This window comes from Sorex araneus, chromosome 1 (assembly GCF_027595985.1).
Source record: "Sorex araneus isolate mSorAra2 chromosome 1, mSorAra2.pri, whole genome shotgun sequence".
NCBI lineage: Eukaryota > Metazoa > Chordata > Mammalia > Eulipotyphla > Soricidae > Sorex > Sorex araneus.
The window spans coordinates 71,926,915-71,940,344 of NC_073302.1; the positions used below are offsets into that span (position 1 = coordinate 71,926,915).

At 43.1% G+C, this 13,430-nt stretch overlaps 1 protein-coding gene across 3 annotated transcripts in view; it reads right to left on the reverse strand.

The window, feature by feature from the left end:
- Window positions 1-13,430, reverse strand: part of KANK1 (KN motif and ankyrin repeat domains 1) — a 229,613-nt gene that overhangs the window by 61,815 nt on the left and 154,368 nt on the right. For all 3 annotated transcript variants that reach the window (XM_055118415.1, XM_055118412.1, XM_055118410.1), the window contains one exon: window positions 2,832-2,951. In XM_055118415.1, coding sequence (XP_054974390.1) covers window positions 2,832-2,868 — 37 coding nt within the window. In that variant the 5' untranslated portion in view covers window positions 2,869-2,951. The remainder of the gene's footprint in view (window positions 1-2,831; window positions 2,952-13,430) is intronic.

Here is a 13,430-nt window from a genome sequence, read left to right on the forward strand (position 1 = left end):
AGAGACCATCCTTTGGGGCAGGGAGTTTTGCTGTTTGTCCCCTGCTGTGTCCCCTAGCACAATGTCTGACACATAGTAAATATCAATAATATTTGTCGTGATCTAGAAAACTCTATATTTTAAGCAAGGCAGTGTGTATCCAGGTGCTTATTGTAGAACCTTATATATCACGTAGGCCTGAGATACCCAAAGTGCACCATTAACTAACTTTATTTTCAAATCAGAACATTTTCTGCGTCTAACTGAAGGACTCAGTGGTGAAGTCAGAGTTAAGAGGACCTGTGAATTTTCCTTATCCAGTGTAAATTCTAAACAGGGACCTGAACATCATGGAGTAATCAGTCCTTGGATATATTTTCCAGCCGAGGGCCCAGTCTAGCTTTTTTTTTTTTAATCTCAGTTACTCCTCTTATGCTTCTGATCTATTACTAACTCCATGTAAAGTGTTTCTCTGGCAAACTCTCTAACTCCACCTTCACATAGGTTTTCCCTTCAAGTTGTATGAGCTCAAAGCCGTGATTTTTCAGGGTAAGGAATGGTAAAAGCCCTTTTGGACAAAATACATCTAAGGGAAGTATCATCTTTATAAAAGCTTATTTCTTTTCTTTTTATACTTTACTTTTGGAAAATCAAAACAAAACATACAACACAATATTTGTATTTCTGTGTGATGGTAGTACCAGTGATTTTACATAATTATTCTGTATAATACTATAGTTCAATATTTTATATAATAATCATAAATGCACATATACACTTATCCAACCTATATATATATAAACATATATATATAGATTGGTATGCATGCACACAAACATATATGCACACACATATATTTTTGTTCTCTGTATACATATGTATATAATTAATTATGAATGACTAAACCTCTAATCAGATTTGCTTACAGGCTTCCTGAGACATTGGTGACTAGAATAAGCAAAAATTCTTCCCTAGTTTGGTCTAGACTCTTGTCAACAGAACAATTCACATCACCCTAGAACATCCTGGAAGCCATCTATCTGAAAACTCTGCTTTCAAAAGTAGGGCTCAGATCTGTTAGGAGGACAACAAAGAAGAGGAAAGGCTACAGCACAAGCGAGTCTTCAGAAGGAAATGAAAAATGGTGAAGTTGAAAAGAAATTAGGAGAAAAACAGTGCGTGGATAAGCCCTTGGAGATGAGAAGTGGAGCTTCATGAAACCCACCACGACACTCACAAAACCTCACCTGCAACCTCTTCCCTCACTATATACTCACTAGAGAAGGAGTAATAATACTGACTTTGCCTCCATCACTTGGGTTAGACTGAATGTGTCCGCATAAGTAAGGATGACAGTGGCAGTGATAGCATAATGCCATGGGATTACTGTGAGCATTATGTATGATAATGTAGGCAGAGCATCATCGTAGGCACCATGGCACACTGTTTATCCAATGTTGGAAACTGTCATTCATAGTTAACTATTGACAGCAGTCCCTGTGCAGAATCTATAAAAGCCTTGAGGATTTGGGCAGTCGAGAGGACAAGCAAGATCAATTACCCCACAATAAACACTTAAGTTTATTTGCATTAGGTTTTTGGGAAAGCTAGGGCATTTTTGCCTGAAGTGATACTCTCAGATGGGTGTGCTAGAGCAGAAAAATCCCGTCCATGGGCTGGGAGTGGCCACTTCAGAGGGCTTCTCCTGCTGTTGTCTTTCAAAGTATGTTAGAACTTATAAAAAGCACTTGTAAGTACAATTCCGGAGCTCTCACCAGTTCTAATTCTAGGGATGGACATTCTTACTGATCTCTTACATGGGAGTAAGAAGACCCTCTCTGATGGTTAGGGCTCAGGCTGGGAATCTGACTCCAATTTCATGTCATCTCCCTGAGACAGTGCTTGGAGCCAGCACAGCCTGAGAAGACTGGCATTTTGCAAAAACGTCTTGCTCTGTGATTTGACTGTCACCCCAGAGAGGAATGAGCACGTGGCAAGTTTTAGGTAGGCTGTGTTGTCATACCATCACTCAGGAAATTTTTCTTCTGTATTTGTTGTACAGATTTCTCCCAAATCTTACAAAAGCATTTTTGGAATATACATGCAAATTATACAGGTGTCTAAAATTACTAAGGTAAGAATAAGAATAATGTCTTTAATATTTCTAACAGGGCTCGTTGTATAGTCTCCTCTATAGAAGGTCACTTTTAGAGAATATGCCTCACTTCGCCCTTCTTCTGTTTAGAAACATCGAACAAGAGCTTACTGGAAGTAGATACTAACAACTAGTTTTAAGCAACCAAACTGCTTTCCTCTCTCATTGTTCAACCCCCCAGAAAGAAGTGCATGCAGAGTACACATTATCCTTGCATCAGCATTCAGGATTTTACATTTATCTTTCGACACTTCAATAGAATTGACCTAGGTAATAATTTACCTAACTGATTTCTGCACAGACTCTAAAGATAAAAGCATATTCTCCAATAGATGAAAAAAGAACAAGCAAAACACACACACACAAATCTTCAAAAAGATACAAAACCCACTTCAATGGAAAACTAAAAACTGCTTTGAAAACCTAGTCATCTAGTCTTGCTATTATTTATCCATTATGAAAAGAGAAATCAGAAATTAGTTTGAGCAAAGACACTTTCTCTCTCCCTCTCTCTCTCTCCCTCCCTACCTATCTCTCTCTCTCCCTCTCTGTTTCTCTCTCTCTCCCTCTCCCTCACTCTCTCTCCACCCCCCCCCCCCCCCCCGTCTCTCTCTCTCTCTCACACACACACACACACACACACACACACACACACACACACACACACACACACACACATTCCAGAGCATGGAGTTACCTGGGGCACAGCCGTTAAGCTCTGTGCTGTGAGCCATGCTGGCGTGAATCCAGAGACAGATGCAGAAGGGGATGAGCAGTCATGCAGAGTTTATGCATCAAGTTCCCAGATGTATCCAACCTGAAACAATAAAGAGAGTCCCGTCAAATAGATGACTGCAAAGCATGCGGAGCACTGAGTCTTCAACTTCTATCTACAAAGATGATGGCTAGTGGAGAAAGCAAACAGGAAAGGGAGTAACAGTGGTGGCCTCGCCAGCCCTGGGCATTCAGGATGAAGAGCAGGTTGTCCAGAGAGGGGCACTGACCAAGGGGCTCATCCCCCACGTAATATCTCCTAGGATGTAAAACTTGACTTTTCGAGGAGGTTGTTTTCAAATGGCCCCAAACCAAAACAACCACCATCACTGCTAATTTTTGCCTTTATTTTTCTGGGTGTCTCTGTGTGTGGGGGTGCGAATATGTGATGCTCAGGGGGCCAGGGTCTTTTCTGGTGATTCTTGGCCATCTTGACTGATGGCTCAATACAAGGGTCCAAGGATGCTATGCTGTCTGGGCCCTGCGATGCTGCAGGGGTTCCCCAGGGACCCCCTGGTGATGTTGGGGGTGGTCCAGGACATTCAGCACATTCAGTGCAGCTCAGAGGCCTCCAGGCCTGCAGGCAGTGATGCTTGGGGGACTAAGTGATCTGGGAATCGAATGCTGATTGGCTACTTAATCATGGCCCCTTCTTTTTGCTTTTACTATGGTTACCACCAGCGATACTCTCCTAGGAGCAAGGGGTGTATGGGATGGGGTCACAGGGATGTACCCTATGATACTTGGAAGACCATGCGGTGCTGGGGATAAAAGTCAAGGTCATGCACATATTATCACTTGAGCTATTTCCCTGGTCCTCAAATTTTATTTAAAAAGGGGCTGAAGTGATAGCACAGAGGGCAGGGCGTTTGCCTTGCACGCGGCTGACCCGGGTTCGATTCCCAGCATCCCATATGGTCCCCTGAGCACCGCCAGGGGTAATTCCTGAGTGCAGAGCCAGGAATAACCCCTGTGCATCGCCGGGTGTGACCCAAAAAGAAAAAAAATTCTTTAAAAAAATTCCCTGGTCCTTTGTTGTTGTTTCTGAGATGACTGGAGTTGGTAGACTTGATTGTGGTCCTGGGCAACCCAAATAACAAGGATGCCCGATGGGCATAGGGGGTAGTGATGGGTTGAATTTGTGGTCTCACTATCCTCATGCTTATAAGGCAAGGGTTTTATCTCTGAGCTACCCCCTGCGCCCCCAAATGTTCACATCTTCAAAAGATTAATTTCATGCAAATTATCCTAGACATATCTCAAGTCTTACACTCAAACCGTCTTCTAAAATGCAGAGCATTCTTGGTAGTGCCCCTCCTTAAATAGAATCTTCTATTGCTAAAATCCAGTGTGGGATAAACTTTAGGTGACATCCAGTTTTTGTAGTATTAGGGATGGTACTGGACAACATAAGGGGGAAAGAAATGTAAGAAAATAAAAAGGAAAGAAGAGGACCTCGCTAATGTCTTTGATCACACAGGGCGAGAATTTTTTGCTGCTCAGCTAGTGAAAAGTCTCCTCACTGTCTGAGAGGGTTTGTGCCACAGGCCAGTTTAAAGCTGGTTACTGTGCAAAGAACTCAGTGCAAACTTGAAAGGACTGACTTCTCACGGCTGCTTCTGACAGGCCTGTTCCTGATCCCCCGCTCAGTGCACCCTCACAGCACCGCTTCTCAACCTGCCCCCTGGACAACCCTTCCACCCACTCCCAGCTGGTCCCCAGTTTCTGGCTGGCAGCACACCAGGATGACAGGCCGGCTCTAATCTCACTGTGTGGCAATCACCTGACGTTTTGTTGGAAATGCTGATTGAAGTCCACGGCATTGAACTTGGAGAGCAATAACCTTGGTGTGCGGTCAGAACCCGCTGAATCCAAAAGCATTCTCTTCAAGGGAGCATTATCTTTAGGAATAGGAATGGCTATAAATGTTGAATAAATGTTGAACAAATGTTGCTTTGTTAAAAAAGAAAGGAGAGAGAGAGAGAGAGAGAAAGAAATGATAGGAGTGCTAGAACGAGGAGGACTGAAAGAGAAGCCAGGAGATGCAGTGGTGAAGGCAAGAAGCCCAGGTTTGGGATTATTCAACTAATTATACTTTTCAAAGCCACAGACAACCAGAACTTAGGGGAAAGGCTTGTTTACTGGCCTCTTCCTAGTACTCTGAGTTTGTACTCTTGCTTCATCAGGGCTCAGAAATACCTTCATTTCAACTCGTGAGGGCAAAGAGAAGGCAAGAAGAAACAAGCAAGAGGTGTCCTGGGGAATGAAGAATGTGTCGAGGTATTTGAAAGAGTGCTTCATTAACTCGGGTCAGGGCTCTCTCCTGGTACTGAGCCTCTCTCTGCTAGTGAAAAGGTCTTTGTCTCATGCCAATCGGGCTCCTTTTTCACCACAAAACTGGAGAGCAGAATCACAATGAGGAGGAAGCTTAGAATGAGGATCACCCAGCATGCCACTGATAAAACAAGGAGACTTGAGAATCACTGGGCGGGGATCCTGGGACTGTGTAATGACAACAGTGTTATATATTAGCATTGATTTCCCTAGTTATTGTTCGTGCCTGTCAGGTGGCCTTCCATTGCCAAGGCTCTGTCTTCTTAATCAGATGCAGATTCTAGAGCAGTATATTGAATAAATGCAAGCAGGTTTGGCCACAATCAATCCATTTTCTGTTATAGATCAATAAACTGCTTTTTCTCCTTCAGAGAAGATTGCAAACCAGCTAGTCTTAGGTGAGACAATGGCTGCTTAGTTCTGCTAGCTAAGAGAAGCATTTCCTTGAGAGGCTTCAAATAGAAAAAATAAAGAACTTTTGTCTTGCCTACTTGCAGAGGCTGATCTCTATGCAGAACACAGTAGTTGATTACCCCTATCAAAAATGTTACATTAGCTTAAATATGAAGCAAGTATTTTTTTTAAAAAAAAAACCCTGCTCACTAGATGTTCTGAGTGAATCAGTAAATTGAAATGAAAATAAGATAAAATTGAGATTTGATATATACTCTTGGCTGGTACTGCCAACTAGCTATATATGCCTCTCTTGGTTAGAACTAGGATAATGATGATGGCTACAATACTGATGAGGATAACCTTTTGAGTCTTACTATTATCAGTAATTGAAATTTAAAGTGTCATTACTTTAAGCACCATTGACTAAAAAAAAAGATGTTGCCAATTAAATGGTGATAAAATGATTTTGAAAAATCATAAGAAGCTTCTCAGTTCAGACAAGTTAAAATGTGAAAAATGTGCATCCTACAGTTGACAACATTGTTACAACAAGGCACTTTTTAAAGTCCCTAGTTGTTATTACTTTCTTCAAACTACACAGGAACCTTATAAAGAGCAAAAAAGCCTTTCTCCATTTTACAGCTAGGACATTGAGGCACAGGGAAGTTCAGAACTTGCTGAGGTCACACACAGCTGGTAAGTGAGAGAGCTACATTTAGAACAGATTCCCAAACTTATTTGTCCTACTATCCCCTTTCCAGAAAAACAATCACTCAGGGCACCCTGGAAATCATCTTTAATCAAATAAAGAAAAACCACCCTTGATAGTAACCCCTCCCACCTTGCACCGCCCCAATCATTTCAGTCTGGTTACAGTGGAGAGGATGCGCTCTGGCTGACATGCTTCTGTGACTGAGTGAGGGCGCCACCGGTTTCACACCTACGAACACGTAGGCTAAACGAGCGGGACCCTTTTAGAACACTCTTGTGCAAAGACACTTGGCTCAAATTCCTTTTATTTTGAAAGTTATGCTTCAGAATTTTATGTGATACTTTTTTTTTTTTTAAGATAAGCTCTGTCGTTGTCATTACTGTTGGTGTGGTGGGGGCCACACCCAGTGGTGCTGTGGTGTGGAGAGCATGCAGTTCTGGGGATCGAAACCTCACACCTGCAAGGCACGTGCTCTCTTACTGAATCCTAGACCTGTCCCACTAACACTATTCTCTCCCCGCACTCTGCTCCACACACTTCATTTAAGCACTGTGGTTTACGAAGTTGTACATGATGATTTGTTACAGGCATTCAGTATTCTAACACCAATCCCACCTCTACTGTCACCTTCCCTCCATGACTGTCTCCATTTTCTCAACCGCCCCTCAAACCTGCCTCCCTAACAAGCCCACAATGATTTACTTTACTTTGCTTCTAACACTATTCTTTTTTTTTTTTTTGGTTTTTTGGGTCACACCCGGCGATGCACAGGGGTTACTCCTGGCTCTTCACTCAGGAATTAGCCCTGGCAGTGCTCAGGGGACCATATGGGGTGCTAGGATTAGAACCCGGGTCGGCCGCATGCAAGGCAAACGCCTTACCCGCTGTGCTAACACTCCAGCCCCCTAACACTATTCTTAAAGCAACCATATTTCCAACTTCATCCCTGCATTTTCTATGTCTATAAACTTGAGGAGGTACATAGATAAAACAGGAACTATTGCAGTACTATTTAACTCTCACACTCTCCTATAGACTATTTGTCATACTCGTCGGTTGGATACTAACCTTAAGGCATTAGTATGAACGTTACTTGAGTTACTTGACTCTTCCCCAAAATTAAGTGCTTTTACAACTGAAAAAAACTTTCCAAAGTAAACACAGGTAGATGCCTCTTAGTGTAATTGTAGCAGTTTTAATGATGTACAGAATTAGGGCATTATTAGACAGATTCTGATTGCTCAAACTAATTATGAATGTGGAAATAACCATTTAAATGCACAAATTCTGGGGTCTCTTTTAGAATACATCATGGTATTTCCCATTCATTTATACTGAGATTAAGGAAGCAACATAGTAAATAATTGTATCTGCAATCAGGAAAAGACACACACAGAGAAAGCAATCATTTGTCATCTCATAATACCAACACAGCTATTGTTAACACCTGAAATTATTTCTTTACTATGTGATAATGAGAATATTTATCTTATAATGAGAATAGTTATCTTAATATATTGCGGGCCATGTGAGGTGTGTCTGGGCTATAACTGGCACTGCTCAGGGCTTACTCCTGGCTCTGTGCTCAGATTACTCTTGGCAGGCTCCAGGAACCATATGGGCTCTGGGGGACCGAACCTCAGTTGCCTGCATTCAAGACAAGTGCGCTAAGCTCTGTACTATCACTCAGGCAATACTTTGCTTCTATCTGAAACATGAGAGTCTAAAACTCTCTTCCATACCCCTAAGTCCAGACAGTGGAAGGAGAGACAAAGGAGGAGACATTAGAATAACAGCTCATACATAGTTCAAATCCAATCTATACTAAGGGGATCTTTTTGTGCCAAAAAATGAAAGGAAGGCTAAAACAAAAGAAACAAAAAACAATAAACCTCCAAACTTATCTATTAGAGACCACTTTGCTATTTGTCTTAAGAGATAAATAAGTGTTTTTCAGGCTAAGAAAGATGGAAAGACATCCAAGGCAGAGGGAACAGAATATGCCAAGGCACGAGAGAGAAAGTACAGGATGGATGGTGTGGGGTCAGGAGCACAAACCTGATTCAATTTCAGGTGCTAACCATCCACCAACTCTGTGCATCTCAGGGTGTGACCCTAGTGTCCACAGTGCCACATCACTGGACCTTAGGACTGACCCATGAAGCCAAGTTAGCAAAATGTCACTGGATGGCCCTTAGGCCCCATGAGCACTTTTTGGGAGGCAGCCCCATGCCACCCCGTCTCCATGCCCATCAATAGCAAGGCACGGATGTGGCCTGTCCTGTCTGTTTCTATGAGGGCTTTGTCTTACATGAAGTGATCTTCTTCTAAGAAGGGTAACATGAAAAGACTGGTGCTAAGGAAAAATCAAAAGAAATTAGAGCCTGCAGAAAGCAAGCTACAGGACACACCCCCACTTGAATATCTTTAATGGAAAATGTAAAACACATCTACTTTCTTAAATAAGTTAATCTTTCAAACAGACACCCCGGAAACTGTCTAATTTGTTATAAGACATCTATGACTATCCATATACTTTTGTCAAGAATTTAATTAAAAGTAGTTTAATTTAAAAAGTGTTTGGCTTCGTATTCTAGTCACCACTCATTTTTTCCAGTGCACTCTAATACTGGTTTCTAACACAACAACTGTGAGGGTAACACTAAGAAGCAGCTCTTATTTTGGAACCAAATTACCTAATTACGACCTCATCACATCTGACCTCTTTATTTTTTTTTTAATTTTTTTTTTGTTTTTTTGCTTTTTGGGTCACACCTGGCAATGCACAGGGGTTACTTCTGGCTCTGTACTCAGGAATTACCCCTGGCCATGCTCAGGGGACCATATGGGATGCTGGGGTTTGAACCCGGGTCGGCCGCGCGCAAGGCAAACGCCCTACCTGCTGTGCTATCTCTCCAGCCCCACATCTGACCTCTTTAAATATAGAAGATCATTTTCTTGGTAGGCATGGAGAGAAATTTCAATTATCAATCAAGATCTAAATTATAATCTTACCTGGACCCTGGTTTTAATTAGTAATGTAGGGAAAAGTTCTGGTCTTGTTTCTTGAATAGTTCTTTTTTGGGGGAGGGTGGGACACTTCTGGGCATCTGGCAATGCTCAGGGGTTACTCCTAGGAATGTTCAGGGAACCATATGGGATGCTGAGAATTGGACCAGGGTTGGCTGTATGCAAGACAAGTGCCTTACCCGCTGTACTATTTCTCGGGCACTGAGAATTATTTTTGCTATGTTTATTCGAACATTTATATTTGCAACCTTACTTTTGGGAAAACATGTATTTAATAGTTTAGAGGCACGACTCACAAGCACACCTCAAAATGCAGACAATAGGGAGTAACTTGGAAGAAGCAAGAGAAAATACATTCATTCCTCCAATTAACAAATGCCTGTGATGTGCCAGGCACTATTTTTAGCCCCGAGGATGCATCCATGAACAAAGACAACCCCTCCACCCATACCCCAATTTAACACGAAGTCTGTGCTTTGGGTCCAATTCCATACCTCTTCTTCCTGTATTATCTGAAATAGAGCTTCTATGTTAGAATCGGTTCCTTTGAGCACAATGGGGACATTGCTGTGTCCAGCTGCTCCACAGGCCTCCCTGGCCATCCCCATCCACTCTGCATTGGGAGATATAGCAGGATCTTGTCTCAAGGCACTGCGACATGGAACTGGTTAAAAACTGAGTGGGCGCTGCTCAATGCTTCCAGCGCGCTGCCTGGCAACGCTCCAGGTGTGCTACTGGGACCCATGCAGTTTCCGGAACTTTAAAAGACAACTGACAAAAGCTCTTTCCAGGAAATTCTCTGTGCTGAGAGCTTTTCAGATCTAACAAGCTAAGCTGAGAGCCAACTTTTCATTTACTAAGAAGGGGTGTAAAACTGTCTAAAAGCAAGAGCAGAAGACGAAAATCAGAATTACTAACAAGTTTTCTTTACGTTTACCATGCTCATGGTTCTTGTGTTCAAAGGAAGTCACTTTTATGATTCAGAAGAGGTACAATGAAATGGTATTTACCGATTTTCTCTGGTTCATCTCAGATAGCTTTAGGGGAAAAAAGATCACAGCAGAAATCTAAGCCTTAATTCTATAAATATGTCCATTTTAATTAAAATCTTATACTCACTGAGCAAGAGTTTTATTAGCAATAACGCACGTATTAAAATATCAATGCTTTGGTTTTTTTTCTGGTTTTGGTTTGTGGGCCACACCCAGCAGGGCAAGGCAAGCACCTTACCTGCCGTACTTTTCCTCTGGCCCTGAAATAGCCATGCTTTAACCCAATCAAATATCACAGAACCAAAATGAAATAGCCACAGAGGAAAGAGAATTCAATTAGTGTCATTGACTTTTGTTCATTACCTATTCAAATTATTTTAAATGTGCTGGTCTTATTTATTCTGTGCTTTCTCCGACATTCTTTCTTAATTTCTTCCAGAAATCTGTTCTTATGCAATATTATCTGTAATTACTCTGAAATCAATCACCACTGTAATGACATGTTCCAGGGAGCCTGGGCTTGGGAGTAGAATGATCGGGACGCATGCTCAGTTGCTGAGCTTCAGGTGCTCGTTCTCACTGTGTGGTCCCCACACCAGCAGCAGAATTATCTTTGGGGAATTTGTTAGACATGCAAATTTCTCAGGCTGTTCCAGACAGACTAGAGCTAGAGGCTGGAGAAGGGACCCAGCAATCCCTCTGACACAGTCTTTTGGTCTCTTTGAGGCTTTATACAGGCCCAGTGGTCTCGAAGTCACTGCCTTAAAAGAGGGCTTCATTGATGAGGCTGGAAATGCAGTACAGTGGGAAAGGATCTTGCCATACAGCTAGGGGGGCTCCCAAACAAACCCAAAAGGGCTTAATTAGAAAAAATAAACAGTACGCTTCTGAGAGTCAGGAATAGCCTCCGATTTTAAGAGAATGGGATGACGGGCTGGCTGTATAGCTCAGCAGTACACTTCCCTTGCGTCTCTGAGGCCCTGGGTTTGATCCCTGGCACAAAAAAGTGGGGGTGGGGTGCGGTGGTGGTGTTGGAGAGAGAAATAAAATGGCATTCTAGAGATTTAGAAAATATTACCCAGAAATATGAGGCTTTTGTCCACTGACTTATTTTAAAAAAATTGATCATTAGTAGACTGGAGAGATGGGTTAATGCACCAGCCTTACTTGGGTTTAATCCCCAAAACCACAGGTGATTCCCCAAGCCCCACCAAGAACCCAGCCTGTAATACTCATACTATGGGGCATTGCAATGGAAATGAAACATGTACTTATCATGTGGGGGGCTTATAATCAGGAACTGAATCCATGTTACCACATGCAATGGCAGGCTGTTAACAAGTTATGCTTATGTGCCATGAGGGGAAAAAGTGGGTAGTGAGTGAGAAGAATCACTCAGTGGAGGTAACAACCCATCCCTGGGGTTATGGAGAGAGGGGAGTGGGGGTTCCTAAAGGTTCCTCTAGGGAAGGGATACTGGAATTAAAACCTGGGGGTGAATAGAAGTGAGCTGGGGTTTGTGCTGGAGGTGGGAACTGTTCAGTACAGAACAGAGCCAGGAAACGGAATGACGCAACACTCGCAGGTGACTTCTGAGAAGGGAAGAAAAAGAAACAGGGAGGCGGGGCACGAACGGAGTGATAGCACAGGGGGGAGGGCGTTTGCCTTGCATGCAGCCGACCTAGGTTTGATCTCCAGCATCCCTGACAGGAATTACTGTCAGGAGTAATTCCTGAGTGAAGAGCCAGGAGGAACCCAGGAGCATCGTTGGGTGTGACCCAAAAAGAAAAAAGAAAAAGAAAAAGGAATGGAAGTCTAAAGTCTGTTCAAGAAATGCTTCCACGGCAACAGGTTATTTATAGACGAAGTAACAAAACCTTGGGCTTATGTTGGGGCTGGACTGAGCTATCAGGGCGAGCCCATGTATACTGTACCGTGCTACGGACAGGAACATAGGGACCCATGAAAATGGGCGAGACTTCTCGTGTGTCCTGACTGGTTTGGATGAAGCTGAACATTTTCCCCCTTCAAGCTGCCTTCAGAAAAATAATTTCAGAATACTGAAAAGAGCAGTATTTCCTTCTCTCACAGAAGCCTGGCTGGTCTTTGACATGCAGATGGTGTTAGCCAGGCCTGACCTTTGATATTGTAAATTGTAGATTTCAGGTGCAGGCCCAGCTTTGTCTTTAGGATGCAGATTTCAGGTGCCTGCCCAGTTTGTATTTGAAGTGGCAAGCACCGCCTAGTCTTTGGGATGTAAATCCAGGTGCCTGTAGGTTTCAGTTTCGGTTTTGTATCTTTCCCTTCCCAATTCTGTATTCTTTTCCCGAGGCTATAGGCCTACCCATCCAAGGAAACAATATGTTCCATTGTCTCAATGTTCTCCCTGTAACATTTTTTGATGCCTTTGGTGACGTCACTATATTGCGCCCTTTAGAGGTACCATGATCAATAAAAGGAGGTCCACGAGGCCATCTGCCTTTGCTAAGAGCCAGAGCGAGCCTTAGTCCTCCAATCAGTGATTATTTCTTCCGCGTTCCTATCTCAGCGCCTCCGATTGCAGAACGTTCACGCAACATCTGGCCGCCCAACATGTGGGGCCCGAAGGTAAGGACCGGTACGGGAGAAACCGAGAGGGATCACGTTGCACCGAGCTTGCATAGCCTCTCGGAGATTGGAGAAAAAGGGGTGATGGGCAATGGGCAGTTCTTTTTTGTCGCAGAGGGAGTTTTATTTTTATCTTGAACTCTGACAAAAGCAGCTGGTCTGTCTTTAAGGAAGCAAGTAGTGCGACGCCTCCTTGAGAGGGTACATGAGTATTTAGAACTGTGGAAAAGAGGAGGGAAAGAAATGTCTCATGCCCATCAGAAAGGGGACTTGATCCCCGCAGAGGAATTAGACGCCTACGGTGTAATCACCATGGCCCTGATTTCTTTCCAGTCCGACACCAAGTCGGAAGAGGCTCCTCAGAGTGAGCCTGATTCTTTGTTCCCTGAGTGGATGGTGAGAGTTAATGCAAAATGCACGGCCAGCTGGAGGGTAGCTGGTCGGGGAGTGT